The sequence below is a fragment of the Toxorhynchites rutilus genome, chromosome 2, assembly GCF_029784135.1.
Source record: "Toxorhynchites rutilus septentrionalis strain SRP chromosome 2, ASM2978413v1, whole genome shotgun sequence".
Lineage (NCBI taxonomy): Eukaryota > Metazoa > Arthropoda > Insecta > Diptera > Culicidae > Toxorhynchites > Toxorhynchites rutilus.
The window spans coordinates 262,270,589-262,295,801 of NC_073745.1; the positions used below are offsets into that span (position 1 = coordinate 262,270,589).

Here is a 25,213-nt window from a genome sequence, read left to right on the forward strand (position 1 = left end):
ACAGTATACCAAGTGATCGTTCAGCTTAACTTTTCTCGGGGAAAAAAACCCCAACGCTCTCGCCCCTTTGAAGTCAACCCTTTCTAGCTCTGGGTGGGACATAACGAAGAGCTGAAAGCAACCACCATCCACCCGCTTGTTTTCATCTTGTTGTCTCTCGCCAACACTCTCACAATCCCATCACAACCATCACGGTGGTATGTCTTTGAAGAAAATCAGACTTGTGGCTTTGGCGAACATTCCAAGCGGGCGACGACGACGACGACGACGTTCAATTTACAAGAGCTTCGCAATCCTTCTGGACGGGTTTCTTCTTTTCCGGGAAAACAAGTTCCGGATTCTTTCATGTAATATATTTTAAATATTTCCCTGATTTGAATACGTAATGTCGTGTATTTGTCTGCTAGCAAATAATCTGCTAGTTCTGGGGAAGCTTGAAAGCATCATACCAGAGTAGAGCTATTCCTGACGGGTGGATGGTTTATTAGCTTCGGGAGGAAAATGTTAGTTGGCTAGAATTGGCCGCTGTGAAGCCGTGAGCAGCCATGAAGTGCATTTTTAGTTTTTTTTTTCTACGGATGGATCGGGAATATGAACGAAGAACTGCGCTACGTTGTTGATGACTTAGCTTTGCTGTTTTGAAATATACCGCCAGGGAAAAAATGCATTTCTCTCAACGAGCGAGAGTTACGTGTTGCGTAACGGAATGGTGAACTTTTTTTTTTGGTTTTCTTTGCGTACAGTTTGTAATGTGAGCTTCCGAAGACGCCAAAAAATTGTTTTTTTTTTCATTCATCGAATGCGCAAGTTTTATTTTATATATCTTCGCAAGGCTATGGTAACATCAATTTAATTATACTATAATACAATTGTTCATTTTGAAATGCTTAGAATAAAAAAATCGACTTAGAAATAGATTTATCATTCGAATCGAACATTAACACTTTTATTAACGAACCACTTCGAGAGACGTACATATACGACGGTATCAGTTTCTCTTCCCACTGGAATTCGTGTTATTTCTTTTTCTCTCAACAATGAATACATATTTCCAATAACTATTTTTTGAATCCTATAAATGGTATAAAAACTCCGGATATTACTCACTGTTCACTGGTTTTACGCCTCAATGAGAGGGCTATTGCATACAAACGCTAATTTGCAACACTTGTAACACCTTTATGTTGCGCGAGTGATTGCACATGATTGCTAAGTACATTCAAACCTACACTTGAAAGGTTTTTTTCCTGCCATTACTTTTTCTGTTTCTGTTTGCCACATCAAACGACAGACATATGGAATCCCGGTCCGCTTTGTAACTTCATTCATACAGCATGATGTTTGCTGTTCCTACGGCAATTGGGAGGGAAATCAACCGGCCAAGTGAAGAGTAGAATAGTTAACCTTGAACTTGGTTTGTTAGTTCAGTCTTTTGTTTCATTTTTTTTCTACACTCTTGACAGTTGTTACATTGTGTCCGTAGCCGTGTGAATCTACGTTGATATCATTCTTTTTCTTCGCACCTCTCGAGGTCCGCTGCGTTCGGCGCTTACGGTGGTGGAATTTGCCGGGACCGAAGCTGATCTGTACCTTCCTCCGGTTGTCTCGTTTCAGCTGTATGAATCCTTTCTCACCTTGGTAAACAGCTTCGTAGGTTAAATTGAGACCGTCCTGTTAAGCGAGCTTTAATTTAGCTTCTGATAAAACTAGATAAACAATATACTAATTTACCTTGATACTTTCCCCCTTCTCATCCTTATAATACGTGGTATTATTCGCGTTGACCGAAGTATCCGGATAGTAAATATGTTGATTAATTGCAAAGTTTCGTCCTTTGGCGTGTGGACCAAAGATTTTTTTCGCTAATTGGCTCGGATGATAATTGACATCCACCACCCCGGCTCGAATCATACCGGAAACCATGAACAGCAATGCGACGATCCGAAAGCTGCGCATAGTTACAAATGTACGGGATCCTCAAGAACATGAACGAACCACTGCATTTAATAGCCATCCAATAACTAATGCCCGATCGTAGAGTTTTTCATAGTTTATATATTGAACAGAAGTACAAGTTCATCTGATTGCAAAACTTTGCGAGAAATGTACGAAAGCTACGTACTTTTGAGCTGCTGATTGATCAATCAGAATGCTTACACGGTCAATCGAGTAATGGTACGCACGTTTAGGTGTTCGTCGTAAACTGCAGACACTCCCACGCTTCCAATTTCAAGGTGGATTCATGCGAGTGGGTTTAACGTCCGCTTGCGATAATCGAAACATATCGTTTCCAAAGTTATCTTAAGCAAGTTGAACGGTTCTTCGTTCTCTCCATGTTGCAGCACGTTAGCTACAGCGGCATTGATCATGGACTTTTGAAGCGCCAAGAGATTGCATGGTCCTGGTATAGGAGCGGGCATTTCCGAAATTTTATTGGACTATTTTTGATTTGAACGAATGTTGCACATGCATTTGCTTCACGAGGAGACCCCGTTCTGGAGGACCAAAAAGCAAAAAATTACATATAATGCCATTTGAGATTTATTTAATACGTTGAGCCTTTTCGTCAGAAAAACGTTGATCACTGGTACTGGCAGTTACAAAATAGGGAAATATAAAAATAAATTAGTTGTTTTATGTGACTATTTTCTAGTCGAATTTCTGACTCTTTTTATACAATCAACTAGCTGACCCGGCAAACTTCGTCTCGCCCGAAATTTGTTTTTCGTTATCAATACCTTCAAACGTTCACGTTTTTTTACTAAGCGCAAGTTCATGAGTCCTATCGTAGAACCGTTCATTGATCGAACTTCTAATCGACCCCGTTGAATTTACCTTTCACTAAAAATTTCCTAGTACTTCTACCAAAACTCATCATTATAATATAAGATTATTTTCAGACACAATTCTCTCGCAAGATTTTTCAACCACTTGCAAATAACATGTTTCTCCGTTACATGGAATAAATGTTTGATACAGAAAATATGATAGAATAAAGACAGACCCCTCCCCTCTTCTCCCCTTAGAGAGGGAGGAGTGTTCATTCACCATAGGAACGTTCCGTGAACCCTAAAATTTTCACACGGTCGTGGTCGAAGCCCACTGAAGCGGCTCAGACGGTGGCCAAGCCCTCATCAACGGCCAGGAAGGTTCTGCTATGTGTTTGGTGGGATTGTCAAGGAATAATCTATTATGAGCTGCTTCCCTATGGCCAAACGCTCAATTCGGACCTGTACTGCCAACAACTGGACCGCTTGAAGGTAGCACTCATGAAGAAGAGGCCATCTTTGATAAACAGAGGCCGCATTGTCTTCCATCAGGACAACGCCAGGCCACACACTTCTTTGGTGACGCGCCAGAAGCTCCGGGAGCTCGGATGTGAGGTTTTTTTGCATCCGCCGTATAGTCCGGACCTTGCACCAAGTGACTACCACCTGTTTTTGTCCATGGCGAACGAGCTAGGTAGTCAGAAGTTAGCCACAATAGAGGCCTGTGAAAATTGGCTATCCGAGTTTTTTGCCAATAAGCGAGCTTCTATAACAGGGGTATTATGAAGTTGGCATCTCGTTGGGAACAAGTCATCGAACAAAACGGCGCATATTTGACTTAAAACAGATGATTGTAACTAATTTTATGAACAAATGAAAATTCAAAAAAAATACCGCAGGACTTCTTTGTGAGGGGGGATAATTAAGTTGCCTTCTAAATGGCAACAAGTTTGCGAACAAAACGGCGCATATTTGACTTAAATTGGATAATTTTAAGTATGTATAATTTTAAGTATGTATGTTAGTACGACATTTCTTTTTCCCCTACCCTATATAGACCTTTGTGTTTTTAAAGAAAATGCTTAATTTATCATCTAAATTTATATTATTGCTATTCAAATAGGCTCCTCCTGAATCAATACACTATTCCAACAAACAATCCAGTCATCGAAACACCCTGAAGCAGTTGATCGCAGGTGAAAAAGCGCCTTACAATGTCGCTCGGCTTCAACTCATATGGGACCCAATTGCCTTGTATTTGAATCATTCCGAGTTGCTTTAAACGATGTGAAATTGCTTGCTGTGTTACTCCCAACATTTCTGCAAGTTCGTCTTGTGTCTGGCATGAATCTTCATCGAGTAACTTCTACAATTCCTCATCTTCGAATTTTTTTGGTGCATTTTTGGCTCATCTTCGAGGTCAAAATTACCACTTTTGAATCGGTGAAACCAAGCTCTGCATGTTGGTTCTGACAGAGCATGCTTGCCGTAACTTTCCACAAGAATCCGATGTGTCTCAGCTGCTGTCTTCTTTTGTTTGCAGTGATGCAAAAGAATTACCTTCGAAAACGGCTTTGTTGGAACTAAATTTTCCATTTTTGGAGTGATGGGAAAAATGTTGTTTTGACTTTGAGGATTCAATACGCAATGATACTTGAAGCCTCAACCCTTATCTTTATAATGAAGTTGTGTTCAGTGTTGTCCGACGTGTATGTTTGAAATGACAAATCTATTGAGCCAAACGATTGGGTCTTACTTGTACACCCAATATATTGGGTTGGGGAAAAAGAAATGTCGTATATTGTCAATATATGGCAACACCTAAACATATCTTGTGTTGTACTTATCGCATCGGGTCATACTATAGGGCTATTTAAAGACGACAATCTGTGCTACAAATGTCGTTTTGGCAGTATTGTAATTGTCCTTTTCAGTCACAAGTTATAGCGCGTCAAAGATGAGGTCCACCAAGCAAGGAATTGCTGGTTTATGGACCCGATACTGTAACGAATCGCACAGCATAGCGTTGGTTTGATCGATTTCGTTCTGGTGTAGTGACTGTCGGAGATACACCCCGTATTGGTAGGCCAATAGTCGTGAAAACCGATAAAAGCGTTGAAATCATCCAAGAAGACCGGCATGTCAGCACTCGCTCGATTGGCCAGAAACTGGGTATAGACCATGAAACCGTTTGGAACCATTTGCAGTAGATTGGATTCCAAAAAAAACGGGATGTATGGGTGCCACACGAGTTGACGCAAAAAAATCTTGTAGACCAAATCAACGCCTGCGATGCACTACTGAAACGGAACGAACTCGACCCATTTTTGAAGAAGATGGTGACTGGTGATGAAAAGTGGATCACGTACGACAACCTAAAGTGAAAAAAGTCGTGGTCGAAGCGTTTTGAGCCGGCCCAAACCATCGCCAAGTCCGGATTGACAGCCAGGAAGGTTTTGCTGTGTGTTTGGTGGGATTGGAAGGCACTCATCCACTATGAGCTGCTCAACTATGGTCAGACCCTCAACTCGGTTCTCTACTGTGAGCAGCTTGACCGTTTGAAACAGGCGATTTACCAGAAGCGGCCAGAAATGATCATTAGGAATGGTGTTGTTTTCCACCAGGACAACACTCAGCCTAACACATCTTTGGTGAACCGCCAGAAGCTACAGGAGCTCGGATGGGATGTCCTATTGCACCCTCCGTATAGTCCGGACCTGGCTCCAAGTGATTATCATCTCTTCCGGTCCATGCAGAACGCTCTTGGTGATACTAAGTTGGCCTCAAAAGAGGTATGCGAAAACTGGCTGTCTGAGTTTTTTTTTGCAACAAGTTTGCGAACAAAACGGCGCATATTTGACATAAATTGGATATTTTTAAGTATGTTAAATAAAGCGTCATATTTCGATCAGAAATACGACATTTGTTTTTCCCCGACCCTATATTTTTACTTGTATATATCAACATTTTTCCTTGACTCTAACGTTATTAAGGTAGGAAACCGATTACTCGCAGTCGACTCGAATTTAGAAAGGTGACATATTTTCTTTAGGAAGAGGAATTCTAAATTTTGATGTTTTTTTTCATTGTTTAATCAGAGAAAATCGCAAAATCGTTCTAATGAAAAACCTGGTTTCGAATTATTTAATTTTTTTTTAGCAGGAGTAGGAGTCGGTACTAATAATTGTGAAGTGTCAGAGTCGGAGTCGGGTAATTTCTCTCCGACTCCACAGCCCTGGTAATAGGTGTATAGAAATGTTTTCAACCGATGGATGAAAAAATTCTTACGAACTGTCGAAAAATGGTCGAGTTATAAACATTCCGAAAAACAAGCAGTAAACACATAGCTAAATAACTAAACTAAAAACGAAACTAAACATAACTAAAAACGACATTATTCTCAAATAATACACAAATTATACTATGCAGCACCTTTTGCAGAAGGGCAACAGAAAATTCGAACCGAATCGATTGTGTTGTGATGGAGGTGTCGAAAGCAACTGCAAAGGTCCGTGGTTTTATAGAAGTTTTGATTGGCCGAGCCGAACAAAATTGTATGGGTCAATAGACCCATACCCAGATAAACGGGTGGCAGATCGTTCAATTTATGCAGGGAAACTGAAACACTTTCCTTCAGTTACTGCTGCTCTATTACTATATTGTTACGGATGTCGATGTTGTGACTGCTTCCCAGTTAGAGAATAAATGATCGATTCGGAGCGAAATTTATCCGTGTTGAATGCCTTAAGAATCTCACAGGGGTGAGGGAAATCGAAAACCGGAAGTTGCAGCAATGACTAGGGAACTTTCAAGCGATACCAAAATCTCTCCATCCGAGATGTCCCGATAAAATTTCCAAGTATTATCTATAATTGTGTATCGAGCTAAAAAACGATTCCTAAAAATTCATAAAAAAGGATAATCCGGATTCGGTCAACCGTAAGGGCGGCTGAATATTTTGTGTCTGTATTTTATACTAAGTGAATTTTACAAAAAAAAAATAAATTGAAAAAAAAATTACACCCAACCTTGTTTGACAAAACATTTATTGTAACACCCTTTTGTTGAGATATTTATCGTAGCAATGTAACTTCCTAAAATTTTTTTCCAGAATTATTGATGCTCAACTAATATTTGTATATTTTTCTTTTATTTTTAGATTTATTGGTGTGATCAGGTATGTTCTATAACATCTATTTAGAATTATAATTTGTCCACAAGTATTAGAGAAACCTTTAATCCTTTTACCTACAACATCGAGTCTCACTCGTCGTGAGTCGGTTGGACGAAAAACTATAACATCAAACTTGAATCATGGTGCACGTGTATATTATAGGTCACTAAGAAAATCAGTAGTGTAGTGAAATTTCTCAACTTGTCACCGGCAGAAGCGTTTGAATTTTGCCCCCTCTTTTAGTCAGTCGTATGTAGGCTAAGGAGTTAACCTAATCAATCGTAGGATTCAATAAACTGTATATTTTGTCAGATTGGTCGCTACTAGATCACTATCAGATATCATTCACTTTGCCTTTTTTTGCGTGATGCACAAATTACGTAACGCTAAAAATCCGGAATTCAGACCTTCTTCCCCCTTACGTAACGCAATTCATATCTCTGACACATAGTAAGTAATGTAACTCCGAATCTACTCTCTTTTGCGTTATGCAATTTGTGCACGACGCCTTTCGAACGGATTTCAACCTCAAATAGTTATTTCTTGTATGCTTATAAAGGCATGATTTTTCGATGATTCAAAATAGTTGTTAGAATCGGAGTTGCTATTGAAAATTAAAAAATTATAAAAGATCGTTTATTGACGGAATATAGGAAAAAATGCTGAAAAAACTATTGAAGAACGTGTTCACAAACGATTAATAATTTTTTTTACCAAAAAAAAACACAAAAATAAAATATAACACAAAACGATTGATTAAGAGTTAAATACAAATGCATTACAGCGATGGTGATCACTATGTCACCCTCATCAAAGTGGTGTAGGACAAATCCTTCACACCTTTTCTGGAATCTAATAGAATCAGAATTGGCCGAACGGAAAACAATTCCAAAACAACGGTTCCAGATGCTGCAAGAAAATATCGTTTTCAAGCCAGATACACACAATAGGAATGAAGATACAAATAGGAGATAATAGGTTCCTCATCCTTGAAAAGAAAATTGAACTGAAAGGGTAAAAGAAAAATTGAATCGCTAAATATGCAAAGTTTAACTTTCTTCTTCGGTGTTTTTTTCATGGAATTATTGTGTATAGAGATAGCAAACATGTAATTTTTTTCAATGTTGCCATTGGAGGGCACAACATCGTTAATTGGAGTAGTTCATTAAAATTCATCTTTCATGTAAATTTTTCTGAACATGCCCATTTTTTAAAATTTGTAACTTGATCGATTATGAACCTTTTAAATTTTTTTTCCATTCTATTAGGCAACAATTCCAAATGAAATCGTCCTAAAAATGCAGATTTTAAAAACTTGTATTTTTGCTTCCAATGAAAATGTATATTCCGTTTGGGTTGGAGGAGTTTTTCACAGCAATTGGGAATTTTTTGACTCAAACGGAACTTTTGAAAAGGGCGTATCGATTTTAGTAAGAGAAATCTGATAATTTATATCTCAAAAACTATGAGTCGTATCGAAATAGTGTCTTAGAAAAAGTTATAGAGTATTGATGGTTGAATATGAAAAAAATGTACACTCAGAGAAAAAAATAGTATTCTTTTTTTATTTACAAAATGAAAATTCAATTTGCAATATCCAAAATACATATTTTTATTTTTTCATATAAAATAGAAGTCATGCAGAAAATTTAAAAAATGGGCCCAAGATGATAAAACTATTTTTGATGAACTTTGTGGAACATCGAATTTTTAGGAATTTTCGAAACTTCGAATTTTTGTATGTTAACAATCATTTTTAGCCACAAATTATGAATCCTGATGTGATTTAAAACAAAAAAGGTTATTATCAATCTCCTTCTAAATGTAGCCATTCTCGAAATATTTCAAAAAATATTTCTAATTTATTGTCTTTTTCATAGTAAATAATCCCTTTTAATATGTTTGTCGTGTTATACCGTCATGTTCATGAAATTTTATGAATTTGCTTATAATTTCCAACAACTTTTCCAAATACATCAACTTGGTTCATTTTTTGACTCAAGCGTAACTTTTGAAAAGGGCGTATCGGTTTGAGTAATAGAAATCTTTGATAATTTATATCTCAAAAATATGAGTTGTACCGAAATAGTGTGTTAGAAAGAGTTATAGAGTATTGTTGGCTTAATTTGAAAAAAAAAATACACTGAGAAGAAAAATTAGTACTCTTTTTTTATTTACAAAATAAAATTTTATTTGCGATGTCAAAAATTAAGTATTTTTTTATATTTTTTTCATTTTTTTCATATAAAATAGAAGTCATGTAGAAAATTTAAAAAATGGGCCCAAGATGGTAAAACTATTTTTGACGAAGTTTGTGGAACATCGATTTTTTAGGAATTTTCAAAACTTCGAATTTTTGTATGTTAGCAATCATTCTTAGCCACAAATTATTAATCCTGATGTGATTTAAAACAAAAAAGGTTATTATTAATCTCCTTCATGACTTCATGACTTCTATTTTGCATGAAAAAATTAAAAAAAAATTAAAAAATATGTATTTTGGATATTTTTTTTATTAAATTCGTTTATTTTTACAGGCTCAGTTTCATAAGTTTAAAGGAGCCGAATTCTTAATTGTATTTTTATTACTATACATAAACATTTTCTAAATCTAAGGTAAGTAAGGTAGAAAACCGATTACTCGCGGTCTACTCGAGTTTAGTAGGGTGACATATTTGTTCAGGAAAAGGATGGGATATAAGGAAATTGTTACTGTTCGCGCGCAACCGTATTTAAAATTTCGGATACTTCATAACACATAACACATAACTTAATCATTAAACATTGAACGGACTAAACGCGAACTCCATTTATTTTCCAAAGACGTGTATTTTTTTTACGACGGTACATTTATCTCCCTTCTTCATACAATCAGCTGTTTTATCAGAAACATCGATCAAAGCAACATCAAAAAACGTTATCTCTAGAGAGAATTGGTCTCTCTGAGTAATTGTTGCTCGAGTGAAACAAACCAAGCGATACTGTGTGGGAAAAGAGGAAAACAATATCGCTTGGTTGTTGTGGATCACGTTTTCTCGGGATGCTCAAAATTCCTTTTCGCATAAACATGCCGGCCGCCTTGAAATATCTTGCATTTCAATTGCTTCTGTCCTATTCTAGCTACTACGAAACCGATGAGAACAGAGGTTGTCTGGCACACACTTCGGAAATAGGCAGCGCTCTCCGTGGTAACGGTACATCCCGGTTTGTTTACATCATCTGGTCATTGTTGGTGCTACTATTTACGTCTGGTGAGGGTAACGGTACTATGAACTTGACCTAGATTCGCCGATTGTGCTCTACAATATGTGTGAGTTTTGTTGTGATCCTTCTTTCGTTTCATTTGCTGTTGTTGTTGCTGCCAAGTTCTTAGTTCGTGTTTATATTCTGCTGATGGGAGTTGACACGTTGATGATGCGCCTGATACACTTTGTCTGCGGTTGTTTCTGATGCTAGTAAATGATGAGATTGTTGTTGAAAGTAACTGTAATTTCTGTTGACGATTTGGAACGTTATCTCCGCAGTCGCAGTTGTCCTGTTCATTGTTTTGCTGGTGCTTGCTTTTTGTGTTGACTGGTCGTGCCTGATACCGTTTGTCGCTGGTGGTGGTGCTATGAATAAAATGAGAGGGTGCTTTTTTAAACCGAAATGATGTTACAAAAAAGGACTTCCCTGAAACGGAGGCCGGATGGCCTCCGCCCGCGCCTCCTGGCGTTGGTGTTCCTTCTGCAGACAGAATGACGTCTACATTACGTCGGTATTCCCCAGTTAGGATCAGGCCTCGCTGATGTCAAGTGTGCCTCGAAAATACCAAACGTAAAACTGTGATTAACTGAGGTTCGTCTGAGACAGCCGATACGGCTGTATAGGTGTGGACCACACCAAACATAACTGGTTCGGTAACCAGCGCAACTGCTACACCCTCACACTGCATGCAATTACTTTCCACCACCAAGAACAAAACGGGTTACCTCGACTCTGATTTAAGCTCAGTTCTGGTGAAGTCAAAACAAACGATGTCCATTTAATGCAAAATGCGACTGCGAGAAAAATGATTGGTTAGATTTTTGATATTCAAAAATGTAATTAACTTAACTGGTGTGCGGGGGCCTCTCGACCCCCGCCGTTGGAGGAGTCCTAGTTCTCCTCTGATGATGCATTAATGTTATCACGGATGGGCAAGATACAGACTTTGGATATTGCACGCCTATATATTCCTTCCCTTGTGCGTACGGTAACAACACGAATATTACCATCAGATCCGGGATGCAACTCCACTACCCGCCCAAGTTGCCACTTCAATGGTGGTAAATTTTCATCTTTCAACAGCACCATAGTCCCAGCAGTCAAATTATCGCGTTCTTTCGTCCATTTAGTGCGGTTCTGTAGATTCGAGAGATACTGTGCCGACCATTTCTTCCACAAGCATTGCATAAAATATTGCGTCCGTTGCCAAGCAGACAATCTATTCACAGGTATGTCGTCCAAATCAGGTTCAGGAATCGCAGTTAAAGGTCGTTGGATCAAGAAATGACCCGGTGTTAGCGCTTCGTAGTCGTTCGGATCGTTGCTCACCGGAGTCAGTGGTCGCGAGTTTAGCACAGCTTCGATTTGTGTTAAAACAGTCTGCATCTCATCATACAGCAAGGTGTGGGTGCCAATGGTCCGCTTAAATAATGTTTTGAAGGACTTAACTGCTGACTCCCAAAGTCCTCCAAAGTTTGGGGAACGTGCGGGTATGAACCGAAAATCAATATTGCTTTCCGCTGCTTCTGCAGAAATAGTCCGTTGGAATTGTTGGTTGTTAAACAACGTACATAGCTCGTCCAATTCTCGTCTGGCTCCAACAAAGTTCGTGGCATTATCGCACATTACCAGACTGGGCTTGCCACGGCGTGATGAAAAGCGTTTCAGTGATGCCAAGAAAGCCTGTGTTGTTAAGTCAGCGACCAGCTCCAAGTGCACTGCCTTTGTAACCAAGCACACGTACACAGCTACAAAACATTTCGTTGGACGAGCTCGGCGATGTGGAAACGCAATCCAAAACGGCCCGCAGTAGTCGACTCCAACTCGCTGAAATGGTATGCAAGGAGTGACTCTTTCCGGTGGAAGATCTGCCATCAGTTGATCGTGTATTCTGGGTCTGTTGCGAAAACATGGAACACATTCATGAATAACCTTTCTGGCTAGGTTTCGAGCGTTTGTCGGCCAGAACCGTTCACGGACAGTGGAAATCAAGAGTTGTTGACCTGCATGAAACAGCTTACGGTGGTAATATGATACAATTGCTCTTGTTAGCGGGTGTCGATGGTGCAATATGAATGGATGCTTCCGAGTTGTTGACAACAGCGCATGCTGTAACCGGCCGCCAACACAAATAGTGCCGTCTGTTATCTGCGGATGAAGTGAACTTATTCTAGAGGACTCCTGAACCTGTTCACCCTTGGATAAGTCAGCAAACTCCTGTGGAAATGCTTCTTTCTGGGACAGACGAACTAAAATTTTCAGTGCTTCGTCGCGTTCTTCAGCGGTGATGAATCCATGCTTGCGACGATTCCGGTTAGCAGCTTGTGAGTTGAAGCGAAAGCGGCGGATGAGTGCTGTCAGTCGAATTAAATCTGATAATGATGATCGTAAGCCGAATATCTCACTTGGGTTGATTGCATGTAGAACTACTGTGATGACTTTTTTCTCTTCCATAATTGACTTGTCTAATTCTTCCTCCTGGATTGGGATGGGTTGGGGCCAATTCGATTCGTCCAGCTGTAACCAAACAGGCCCATGCCTCCAACTGGATTGATATTGTAGCTGCGCTGGAGTCATCCCCCGGGAAATAATATCAGCAGGGTTTTCAACTCCCATTACATGATTCCAAACTCCTTCACTCGTCAGGTGCTGTATTTCGGAGACTCGATTCGCAACGAATTCCTTCCACCTGGATGGTGCTGAAGTAAGCCAACATTTTACGATCATCGAATCCGTCCAGAAATATGACTTGACTTCGATGTGGATGCTGGCCATCACTTTCTCGTGCAAATGTGAAAGAAGCAGTGCTGAAGATAACTCAAGTCGAGGAATGGACTGCCGACGATTTTTTCTTTTGAGATTTTCCAGAGGGGCTACCCGTGATTTTGAAATCAAGAGGTGTGTTGAAACAGTATCGTTGTCCTCGACGGTTCTTACAAATATACATGCCCCATATGCCTTCTCTGATGCATCACAGAATCCGTGAAGTTGTATGGACTTCACAGTTGCGGTGACTCCGACCCAACGAGGAATGGACATGCCATCCAAGTCTACAAGATTTCTCCGAAATTCTTGCCATTGTTGTTGAAGACTATCAGTGAGAGGCTCATCCCAACTGCATTCGTATTTCCAGAGCTCTTGCATAAAAATCTTCGCTTTCACCACCACCGGACCAACCAAGCCTAAGGGGTCAAATATTCTGGAGACATCTGATAACACAACCCTTTTTGTAATATCTGCTGCCATGCTCCACTTAGGACTATGGAATCGGAAATTATCTGTACTTGGTTCCCAAGCCAAACCCAAGGTTTTGATTGGAGCGCTGGACGAATCTAGCTCTAGAATGGTGCGATCATCTCTCAGGGTTTCTGGTACATCCAATAGGAGTTTTCGGGAATTCGAATTCCATTTCCGTAAAGAGAAACCGGCTGATTCCATCAATTCGATGATTTCACGTATGAGTTCTCTGCCTTGATCAATACTACCTATACTCAATAGCAGGTCGTCTACATAAAAGTTATTTCTGATGACGGATGCTGCGAGCGAATGAGTTTGCTGACCATAGTCTGCTAACTTCTGCAGGCACTTGGTCGCCAGATATGGTGCGGATGCTGTTCCGTACGTAACGGTCGTCAATTCGAATGAGCTGATGGGCTGGTCGGAGGAGTCCCTCCACAAGATTCTCTGCAGATGTCTATCGTTTGGTTGAACTCGAATCATGCGGTACATTGGCGATGTCCGCAATAAGAGCATATTGATACAACCGAAAGCGCAAAGTTAGGCTGATTAAATCATCCTGTACAACAGGGCCAACTAGAAGGACATCATTCAGAGATACTCCGGTCGTTGTTTTGCACGAAGCGTCGAACACAACTCGAAGTTTTGTTGTAGTGCTTTCTGGTTTTAAAACAGCGTGGTGTGGCAGATAGTATGTTCCCTTTTCAGATCTGTCCGTAACGATTTGCATATGTCCAAGGTGTAGATATTCATGGTTGAAATCAGTATACATCTGCTTCAGTTCTGGATTTGCAGAGAAGCGTCGTTCCAATCCTCTGAACCGATTAATTGCTATCCTTTTCGATTCGCCAAGACGTTCAATTGCGAATTCTTTCTTCGGTAGTGTAACGATGAACCTTCCTGATGAATCTCTGACTGTCGTCTTATCAAATATTTCTTCGCAGATTGTTTCTTCGATGGAGTTGTTGGATGTAGTGTTACAGGTTTCTAGTTCCCAGAACCTTGTGAGCTGCTGTTCAATCTCTGCCGTGGAGCACACAAACGTGATTGACTGGGTCATTCTGGAGGAGCTGCGTGGAATCCTTCCTGATAGGATCCAACCAAATACCGTGTTTTGTAGCGTAGGTCCATCGTCGGTTACCTTTTGTCTGCCATCGGTTAGCAGATCCATATAGTGTTCTGCACCAATGATAACGTCTACTGGACTGCTCTCATAGAACTGCGGATCTGCCAGAACTTTCACGTCAGGAAGGGTCCAAGTGGACGGATTGAAACTCGTCGTCGGCAACGGCACTGTCAATTCTGGCAACACGTGGAACTGCATCTCCTCTTCAAATGGTGAAATTATTTGTGATCTTGGACAAACTGCTGCCTTAACTGCTTTTGTTGAAATATTACGAGACGACCCAATCCCCTGCACGCACAGATATGCTGAAGTTTCATCAAAGTTAAGCCTTTTCGAAAAAGCTCTTGTCATAAGGCAGTGCTGCGAACACGAGTCCAACAATGCTCGAGCCAGCAGTGAATTTCCAGAGTTGTCTCTCATACGAACGAGTGCGGTTGACAGAAGGATATCGGGTGTTGGTGTGGCAGGGACTGCTACATAATTCTGGCTTGTGGTGGCATGATCTGTGCTGAACTGTGAGCGTTGTGTGCTATGCGAGTTGGCTGTGTGTGTGTTTTGTGGCTGAGTGTGTGTCTGTTGGAGTGAGTTGTGTTGCGTGGACTGTGGTTGTTGCGATGGAGGATTCAACATCGCGAATGTGGATTGCGGCTGTGGAACGGAGTGTTTAATCTGCCCAACATGCAGCATCGAATGATGTTTTTGAAAACAGTGATGACAGGTTCCTCGATCGCAATCTTTGAAGACATGTCCGGGACGAAGGCAATTCTTACATAGCCGGTAGCGAGATACAGCATCGTTTCGTTCTGGCAAACTCATTGAATGGAATGTTGGACACTGGAAAGGTGAATGCCAGGGATCGGTACAAAAGGGACATCTGGCCGGGGTCTTCAATGTAGTGTGACACACTGCTACTCTGGGTTGACGCTGATCAAAATTTGAAGGTTTGGCAGAAGCAACTGACTGCAAAACTGAGCAATGGTTACGGAGATATGCCAGAAGTTTCTCGTACGTAGGGACTTCTTTACTGTTGTGGTGAGTCTCCCAATTACGTAGAGTCGTGGTATCCAACCTTAAACATAACATGTGGACTAACAATGTACTCCAACCGGAAACGATCTCACCTATTTTCTCCAACATTTGCAAATTCTTCTCAAACTCGCAGATAAGATGATTCAAACCATCGTAAGATTCTTTCTTCAGAGGTTCGAGTGAGAAGAGTGCATCCAGATGATCCTTCACGATGAGTTTTCGGTTTTCGTATCTGGATTCCAGAGTCTTCCAAGCTACATCGTAGTTGGCCGCAGACAACTCAATGCCGTTTACCTCCTGGAGAGCTTCTCCTGTGAGTGACGACTTCAGGTACGTGAATTTGTCCATTTCCGTCAACTGCGAGTTGTTATGGATCAGACTATAAAAGGTATCGCGAAACGTAACCCAATCCTTTATATTACCGCTGAAGTGGGGAAGGGAAATCTCCGGAAGTTTAACTCGAGAAAATGCTGCTGTCTGCTGTCCACAATTAGATTGATCTCTGTCGCATTTCGAAACTGCTGTACTGACAGGTTTTAGCTTCAAAAGTTGTGCCTTCAGCACACAAAACCGATTCTGAAACTGCCGCATTACGTCAAAATTGGCCTTTTCTCGAAGTTGATCTGCTTCCTCTTTTTCATCTTCATCTCCCGCATCAAATTTCTCAGAATCCGCATCTTCCATGATAATTTCAATTTTGTTGCGAACTTCGAGAAATTCTTTGTACTCCTCCTGCAACAGCTGCAACCGAACTTCAACCTGGCACTCATCCCTGTCCCATTCAAAATCCTCTAAAAATTGCTGCACGACGTCCAAGCTATTCAGCATCTGCCGTTCCCGCTTTGTGAGTGCTCTCAATTCCTTGCTCATTTCGATAGTTTCGTAAGTATTTATTCCACTGATAACACTCACTGATTTCTATTACTTCAAATTGGTTTACTCTACGTTCCACGATACGCGAATCTCGATGTGACAGAAGGCAGAATGTGATTGCAATGAGGATAAAAATATAACAACCACAAAATCCAGCAGATTTTGAAACACAACCAGACAAAAAAAAACTCAGGCCAAGCCAAATTAAATGAAACTCGCATGCACTTTTATTTATTTATTTTAGTCGTATTCCTTTATTATTTCTAAGCCACATGCACCAAGCTTACAGAATGAGCAGTACTTCCCTGGTCAAATCCTTCATCCAGTAGTGCAGCAACCCAGCTTCCAGTGCGCAATGGTGATTGTAGCTGCACTCCACAATGGTGCACAAGTGATGGCGTTGTTTTATTCCAATTTCACTGGTTGGGAGTTTCGCTCTTTTTCAGCTTCAGTTATGAACTCCACAATTTACATAACAGTTGGAGATCCGAATCAAATAAACTCTGGTTAATCTGTATACTCCGTGACCTCAATCCGCGTATTTTGAATTCGATTCAACTTCGAAGGCGAACAGAATTGTCTTTATTTCACCAATTGTCAAGTAAGTTCAATTGTGCGCTATTGTTCGTAACACACTTTACGCAAATGAATTTAAACGAAGTATCCGAAAAACTGATTCTAAACGATCCGGTTCGAAGGACCAAATGTTCGCGCGCAACCGTATTTAAAATTTCGGATACTTCATAACACATAACACATAACTTAATCATTAAACATTGAACGGACTAAACGCGAACTCCATTTATTTTCCAAAGACGTGTATTTTTTTTACGACGGTACATTTATCTCCCTTCTTCATACAATCAGCTGTTTTATCAGAAACATCGATCAAAGCAACATCAAAAAACGTTATCTCTAGAGAGAATTGGTCTCTCTGAGTAATTGTTGCTCGAGTGAAACAAACCAAGCGATACTGTGTGGGAAAAGAGGAAAACAATATCGCTTGGTTGTTGTGGATCACGTTTTCTCGGGATGCTCAAAATTCCTTTTCGCATAAACAGTTACAATAATGATAATCTCACACATTCAATTCTTATTGTATATCTATTGTGTATTTACATTTCAACTTATTCTACTGTTTGTAGCAAGGGGACCAATTGCACGCAAAGGATATAAGGATATAAGGATATAAGGATATAAGGATAATCACACACGATAGCTTTAAGGAAAATATAGATTTGGGACATGTAATCAAGGTCTAACCGAGCCAACACATCTCTCACTGGAACATTGGGCTGTCTTCCTCTAGCCCTGAGGGAGTTTTCTAAATTCGATCTGGCGACAAGATACAACTCGCTCGATGTCGTGGTAACCGTGGCCACAAACACAAAGATTGCTGTCGGCAAGATTAATACGAAAGAGTAGCGCGTCTAACGAACAGTGGTTGGACATGAGTCGGGAGAAGGTGCGAATAAAGTCTCGACTCAAGTCCAGACTTTTGAACCATGGTTTGAAGCTAACCTTAGGGATAATTGAGTGGAGCCACCAGCCCAATTCTTCTTCGTTCCATTTGCGTTGCCAATTAGCGATGGTATTTTTACAGACTAAAGAATAAAATTCATTGAAGGCGATTTGACGCTGATAAATATCGCCTTCAATCGCACCTACCTTTGCTAATGAGTCAGCCCTCTCATTACCCGGAATTGAGCAATGAGAAGGGACCCAGACAAAGGTAATGACATAACAGCGTCTGGTTAAAGCACTCAAAACTTCTCGTATTCTCTCAAGGAAATACGGCGAGTGCTTTTCCGGCCTCACTGAACGGATAGCTTCGACAGAGCTAAGACTATCCGTTACAATGTAATAGTGTTCAACAGGTCGTGAGGCGACGCTGTCCAGCACCCAGTGTATTGCTGCCAATTCAGCAATATACACTGAGTAAGGATACTGAAGACTGTGTGAGGTGCTAAAAAATACGTTGAACACTCCAAATCCTGTGGACTCATTCATAGAGGACCCATCAGTAAAGTACATATTATCGCAATTGATACGCCCATACTTTGCATTAAAGATCGTAGGAACGATCCCCGATAGAAGATAATCTGGAATTCCATGGATTTTCTCCTTCATGAACAGATCAAAATGTACAGAGGAATTAATGTAGTCAGGAAAACAAACACGGTTGGGAATATACGAAGAAGGAACAACCCGCATGGAGATGAATTCATGATATGAACTCCTGAATCCAGAGTGAAAATTTAGCTCGATCAATTGCTCAAAATTTCCGATCACCAATGGGTTCATGACCTTACACCGGATGAAGAACCGAAGAGATAATAAATTGAAGCGATCTTTTAGTGGGAGTACGCCTGCCAAAACCTCGAGACTCATGGTATGCGTTGAGGGCATACATCCCAACGCAATACGGAGACAAAGATACTGAATTCGCTCGAGTTTAATGAGGTGTGTTTTGGCAGCTGATTGAAAACAGAAACTGCCGTACTCCATCACTGAGAGAATAGTTGTTCGATACAACATTATAAGATCTTCGGGGTGGGCTCCCCACCAGGTACCGGTAATTGTACGGAGAAAGTTTATTCTTTGTTGGCATTTTTTACTCAGATTCCTAATATGGGCCCCCCAAGTACATTTGGAGTCGAACCAGACCCCAAGATACTTGAATGACATAGCATGAGTGATCGGTTTACCCAAAAGTTGAAGCTTTGGTTTTGCTGGTCTATGCTTCCTAGAAAAAACCACCATCTCTGTTTTCTCCGTGGAGAATACGATCCCTAGCCCAATGGCCCACGTTGAAGAATTGTTCAAAGTATCTTGTAAGGGTCCTTGCAGGTCGGATTCGTTTGATCCTACGACATACACCACTCCATCATCTGCAAGTTGTCTTAGGCTGCAATTTTGTGTAAGGCAATTGTCGATGTCGCTTACATAGAAGTTGTACAAAAGGGGGCTTAAACATGAGCCCTGGGGGAGTCCCATGTAGGTATTTTGGATATAGCAAATTGAATTTTTATTTTGTGAATAAAAAAAAGAGTACTAATTTTTTTTCTCAGTGTAAATTTTTTTCATATTCAACCATCAATACTCTATAACTCTTTCTAAGACACTATTTCGGTACTACTCATAGTTTTTGAGATATAAATTATCAAAGATTTCTCTTACTTATATCGATACGCCCTTTTCAAAAATTACGCTGGAGTCAAAAAATTTCCAATTTCAATCGATTTCATTTGGAACTACGCCTTTCGAATGGATTTCAATCTCAAATACTTTTTTCTTAAATGCTTATAGAAACATAATTTTTCAGAGCTTCAAAAGTCTAAATAGTTGTTCGAATCGGAATTGCCATCAAAAATTAAAAAGTCACAGGAGGGTTGTGTTCGAGCACGACCACATAGTTGACGTAGGATTCCGTTTATCTATCCGTTATATTCCGTTAGGCTATCTGTTAATTTTGAATATGTTTGAAGAATTACATCGTTACACTCTTTGATAATGATTTGGTGGCCCCGGAAAGGGCCGTTATGTTTAGTTGTTGGGTATTGTTTGTTCACTCCACCAGTGTTTACCGAGTGATGATGAAAGAAGGATGGTAAACAGTCGTTGGATAGTGCGTTTCAGATAATAGATACCGAAGTGGAACGAGATATGATGAAAACCGCCCTCTGTTATCCTAGACGAGATGCCTCCTGCGATATGTATGGTTGAAATAAAGAAAAAAATCGCCAATGTAATATAAGATAATTACTAACACCGAACACAATTATCAATTTTTCTCATCAGTAAATACATGTTACTTGAATATAGAGAAAACATAATTGAAATGGAAAAGGTAATTTTCTTTTATAATTTTTACTTTCTGAGTGTTTATTCAACCCAATGTGAATTTTAATTGGACTAACAACACCTAATACTATATGTAGAGCACATGTGAAATCATTTTTTCTAATATTTCTTCACTTTTCCAAATTTTCTCGCCGTATATCTTTTACACCTTTTCAGGGATCTAATAGAATCAGAATTGGTCGAACGGAAAACAATCTTGCGCCCTGCAATTCAATTGTCTTGATTCGAACGGAAAACAAACCTATTAAATTTCGAATCCGGTCGTTTTCCAGAATAAGGGTTTTATGTTTCATGAAAGAGTACAGAAACAGTTCGACCAGAATCAATAAAACTGCCTTCCGGAATCGTGTTGTATTTACTAATTATAAGATCCTGTGCGAAGTTTAACTTTCTTTTTCGGTGTTTTTTTCATGGAATTGTTGTGCATAGAGATAACAACCATGTATTTTTTCAATGTTGCCATTGGAGGGTACACCATCCTTAGTTAGAGTAGTCTGAAAATTGGTCTCTCATGTCAATTTTTCTGAACATGCCCATTTTTTTTAAATTTGTAACTTTGACACCACTTGATCAATTATCAACATTTTTACATATTTTTTTTGTTTTCATTCTATTATGTTCAGTATTAAGTCCTATACTTTGCCTCGAAACTGCTATGTGTCTCAAATAGTCCAGTTAAAAAAAACGGATCTAAAAAGTTTCGATAGTAAATAAACATATAAGATTTGAGAAAATTGGGCATTTTTTCGGACCTTTTTACATGAAATCGCTGCATAAGTATGCAATAATCAAAAATTATTGCTCGTAACATCCAATACAGGATTATTAAATTTGACTGTCAAGGATATTATAGAAGAAACTTTATATGATAGTTAGTGTAATCTAAGAAGTATCGTAGTTTGATTTGCTTTTTTGAAACCTCGATGTTGATGATTTTCTTATTATCAGTTGGAGGTATCCTCATGTGGTAAATGGAATTGTCATATAGAAACATTTATCTGATCCAAACGACCAAAACAGAATTTCTTAATAACCTACATTTTTAATTTGTTCTCGATATAAATTATGCTTTCTTTGACTATTCCCAACCATCAAAATAAAGTTAACCATACATTCTTGAACATCGCCATTCTGGTTTGAGTTTGTTGCAATTCTAAGTTTGTAAACAGTAAAACACACTGACGGTATACGATTTTATTTGTATCACTTCAACATTCAAACTTAATCTTGCTTAAATGAAATGTATCATGCGCGTTATATTATAAAAAAGCTCCGTTTTTACCAAAACTTGAGTTTGTTCTTCCCGTTGTAATAATCCATTATCCATGATCGGTCCCCCGCATCTACTCTTGGACTCTTGTAATCGGACCGTTCTATCCTGTATTTCATGTAAAAGTTGCACATATGATCCAGGTTGTAGCCCAGGTTGTCCTAATGACTTGAACGTTCGCTATTGAGTCATTACACAGCCTAGAACTTACCTCGCACCTTTGAATTCGTCATAAAGATCTTGCTCTATGTCTTCCGTTAATTGATTTTCGATGAACTGACCATTATAATGGTTTCACCAAAGTATTTATACCTTTGTTTTTAGAACCGCACTCTTAACACATGCACTCATACGTTAACCCAAACGATGGATGGTAGAAATCGATTACATTATACCGGATCAATCGCAAACGCGCAATGCACAAAATGTTGTTTTCATTTCTATGATGATGCTTCATAAATGTCCATTAGTACCTACACAAGAAAATAAGCATAACAGCGTGTGTTTCATAGTGAGTGAATCAATCAATTAGTTTACGATCGGTAGTGGGCGGCTCAAGTGAAGCGTGAAATGTGTAGTTTAATTATTCAACATCGAATAGCACTACGTGGGAAATCGTCAGTCTTCTGCAGCGGTGACGAAATGCATCCCAACGGAACCGATACATGTTGTACCCAAGAATTCTACCGGCATGTCGGATGAATGTTTCAAATTTTTGCTATAAATATTGAATTGTTCCGAGCAGCAGTTATCAGTTCAATTAACTCGCTCCCAGATAGAACAGCTATTTGTATCGGAACAGAATGTTTAAAGTTACCGTGATAACGCTTGCTGCTCTGGCAGGTGCTCTGAGTCTTGAGCATCTTGACCATCACGGTTACATCAGTGAGGTTAAACATATCCCGTACAAGTACTACGGTGGGATCGGGGGAGGAATTGGTCACGAAATTAAGGAAGAAATCAGCCATGGCATCGGTTATGGTCACGTGAGTGAGCTGGCGTTCGGTTCGGTGACATTTTCAATACAAGATTAATGATTTTACAGGAAGGCTACAAGGGCTATGAAGACTACTACTCATACCCGAAGTACAAGTTCGAATACGGTGTGAAGGATTACAAAACGGGAGACCACAAGAGTCAGTGGGAGACCCGGGATGGGGACGTCGTCAAGGGCGAATATTCCCTGGATGAACCGGACGGCACGAAACGGATTGTGGAGTACTATGCCGATGGTAAGCACGGATTTGACGCCAAGGTGAAAACGATCGGCCATGGTATCCATGAGGGTGGATATGGAGGGTACGAAGAGGGAGGCTACGGGGGTGGATATCATGGCCATGGATACAGCTATAGCAAGCTGAAGAAGTACGATTAACAAAGAGATGAATGAATCAGTGCGAAACATGTGAAAAAGAAGTCGAATACCTATATTTATTAGCAATAAAAAGAACATGATTGAAGTTAACTGTTTATTCCTAGACCTATCGCAGAATGTCAAATATCACATATTATTTATATGGTCAACGTGTTTTTATTAAATTCCATCAATATTCTTTTATTATCTATTTGATGTGCTGAGTGTCTTCAACGAAATATTTTTTGAAAATGCATTAACTATAACTACGAATGAGTACGTCATCCTGCGTCTTTTCCAGATTTTCAGATTTAGAAATTTTTGATACTCCATTATAAATTCTTGCAAGAAGATAAAAAATACAGTATTTTGAAGCTTCATGTTTCTAGTTTTGAAATATAATTTGCACATATTTTTGATAATGTATATGTGAACAAAAATATCGGTAGAAAAAAATTGTGTTCTTGTCTTGTTTTTTTTTCTTTTGAAAGTATATTCGTATCAATAGCAAATCTAGTCGATCAATTTAGTTTGCCTCCAATTTGTTTTAATTTTAAATATTTCATGAAACAATGATTGTATTAAAACAATATACGGTTATTAAAACTTGGAAAAATTCTGTTGAAGTGCCAAATATTGTGTCGATGAAAACAAATTTACTTCAATGTTCCACATCGAATCTAAAAATACAATACAAGTCCATTCTACCGATGCAACCAATTGATAATCGAATTGCTCTATCATTTCATGACCCGGTTTAGAGTGTGTAGCATTGTTATGCGGAAAAATGATCTTGTGTTGCATCTTTTGTTATTTTGATCGTTTTTCAAAATAAAACAAGTGAGTATGCCAAATTACAAACAAGCGTATCATTCGGTATCGGAATGTGAGCCAATTCTCAATAGAAATGATGCTTGTAAAACTATTGAATTTTCGGGAAAATGTTTTAGGAAATAAATAAAAAGCATTATTTTTATGAGCATATATTATAAGGTTGTGCCAAATTCAACCGAAACACGTTTACCCAAAACACATTTACCCGAATGTAACACATACCCGAATGAATGAATGAAAATTTTCGACAAATCAGATAACTAGTTTTATCAAATCTCCTGTAAAATGAAATAAAATGAATGAATTGTAAAGAGGAAATTTGAAATTGTCCTGGAGACTTCGCTATGTCATTTTCAAAAATTAGTGTAGGCACAATTAACATGCCGTCTTCTTTTCTTTCCGAATTGTTCTTTAAGGCATGGTGTCGACTCCTCATCCGAGAAGAAATTTCCTGATATTCTCTGATTTTCCAGTATTTTTTCAGAAAAATCCCAGATGTAGACTGGTAATCATATTCTCTACAAGTACTTCAGCTATAGTTCCTAAACATTTAGTTAGCTTAAACATTAAAACATAAGAACGTCCGTAGATATCTTCCAATAAATAAATTGTTTGTGATTTTTGATTGAATTGAACGACGACTGAGAAGTGTTCAAAAAAAAAAGGAATTATTAATACAGTTCAAAGACATCTTGAAAGAGTCTGGTACAGAATGAGTCATTTTCATTTTGACTCGAATCAATTTCATCAAACTGTCACGATTTTAACCAAATTTATCTTACAATCTTTCGGCTCCCTTCTGTGCAATTTCCAATTTTTTTTTCGTTTCACCTCCAGAGATTTCTTTTCTGCTTCCTGTAGTCGTTTTATTACCTTTGATTCATCTGACGCAAAAACTTCTTTCTTTCGACTTTCCTTGTCTTCTAGATAAATATAATAAGAAATTCGAACTCGTTGAATTGTCTAGCTCAACATTTTTATTGATGTTATCCAAAGTGAAGCATAGCATCATGAGCACTTTGGGTTTCCACACGAGAGATAGAAGACAATTTTGGTAAAAAGTTCCGCAAACCTATCCTTTCCAAAACTTGTGGTTCCTATGTTACAGATAATAGTAATATTTTCTCTATAATTATACCGTACCTCTTTTTCTGCTTCCGGGAACATATCTGCCAAATGCCAGTAAAAGCAGTACGAATGTAAAAGCCGTCTATTTTTGCGCTGTTTACTGTACTGTTACGAAATTTCATTTTTCTAGATTGGTGACGAAATTTTCTGATATTGAGTAATTCCAAATGAAATCGACAAATGACAAAACATGAGTATTTTTGATTGGAATGAAAGTGTGTATTCCGTTTGGGTTCTCGTTTGGGAATTTGGGTTCCCGTTTGGGAATTTTTTGACTCAAGCGTAACTTTCGAAAAGGGCGTATCGATTT

At 39.1% G+C, this 25,213-nt stretch overlaps 2 protein-coding genes across 2 annotated transcripts; one reads left to right on the forward strand and one right to left on the reverse strand.

Annotated features, from left to right (window-relative positions):
* Nucleotides 1–10,311: 10,311 nt before the first annotated feature.
* On the reverse strand, nt 10,312–16,450 carry LOC129766849 (uncharacterized). The gene is made up of 3 exons (XM_055767452.1): nt 13,916–16,450; nt 11,196–13,872; nt 10,312–10,553 (listed from the first exon to the last, which is right to left on the reverse strand). The coding sequence occupies exons 1-3, from the start codon at nt 16,448–16,450 to the stop codon at nt 10,312–10,314; spliced, it is 5,454 nt and encodes a 1,817-aa protein (XP_055623427.1).
* A 5,907-nt stretch (nt 16,451–22,357) lies between these two features.
* Nucleotides 22,358–22,962, forward strand: LOC129769502 (adult-specific cuticular protein ACP-20-like). Its single transcript, XM_055771820.1, has 2 exons — nt 22,358–22,573; nt 22,633–22,962. Exons 1-2 carry the CDS (start codon nt 22,391–22,393, stop codon nt 22,960–22,962), a joined length of 513 nt encoding a protein of 170 aa, XP_055627795.1. The 5' UTR covers nt 22,358–22,390.
* The last annotated feature ends 2,251 nt before the right edge of the window (nt 22,963–25,213 follow it).

Excerpts from the sequence above, each read along its gene's own strand:
- LOC129769502 (XM_055771820.1), top strand. The coding sequence starts at position 22,391 with ATGTTTAAAGTTACCGTGATAACGCTTGCTGCTCTGGCAGGTGCTCTG. Across the intron at positions 22,574-22,632 it reads ATGGCATCGGTTATGGTCAC|GAAGGCTACAAGGGCTATGA; the intron begins GTGAGTGAGCTG and ends ATGATTTTACAG.
- LOC129766849 (XM_055767452.1), bottom strand. The coding sequence starts at position 16,450 with ATGAGCAAGGAATTGAGAGCACTCACAAAGCGGGAACGGCAGATGCTG. Across the intron at positions 13,873-13,915 it reads TTATTGCGGACATCGCCAAT|AGAATCTTGTGGAGGGACTC; the intron begins GTACCGCATGAT and ends AGACATCTGCAG. Across the intron at positions 10,554-11,195 it reads GTTGCATCCCGGATCTGATG|CACCACCACCAGCGACAAAC; the intron begins GTAATATTCGTG and ends TTTTATTCATAG.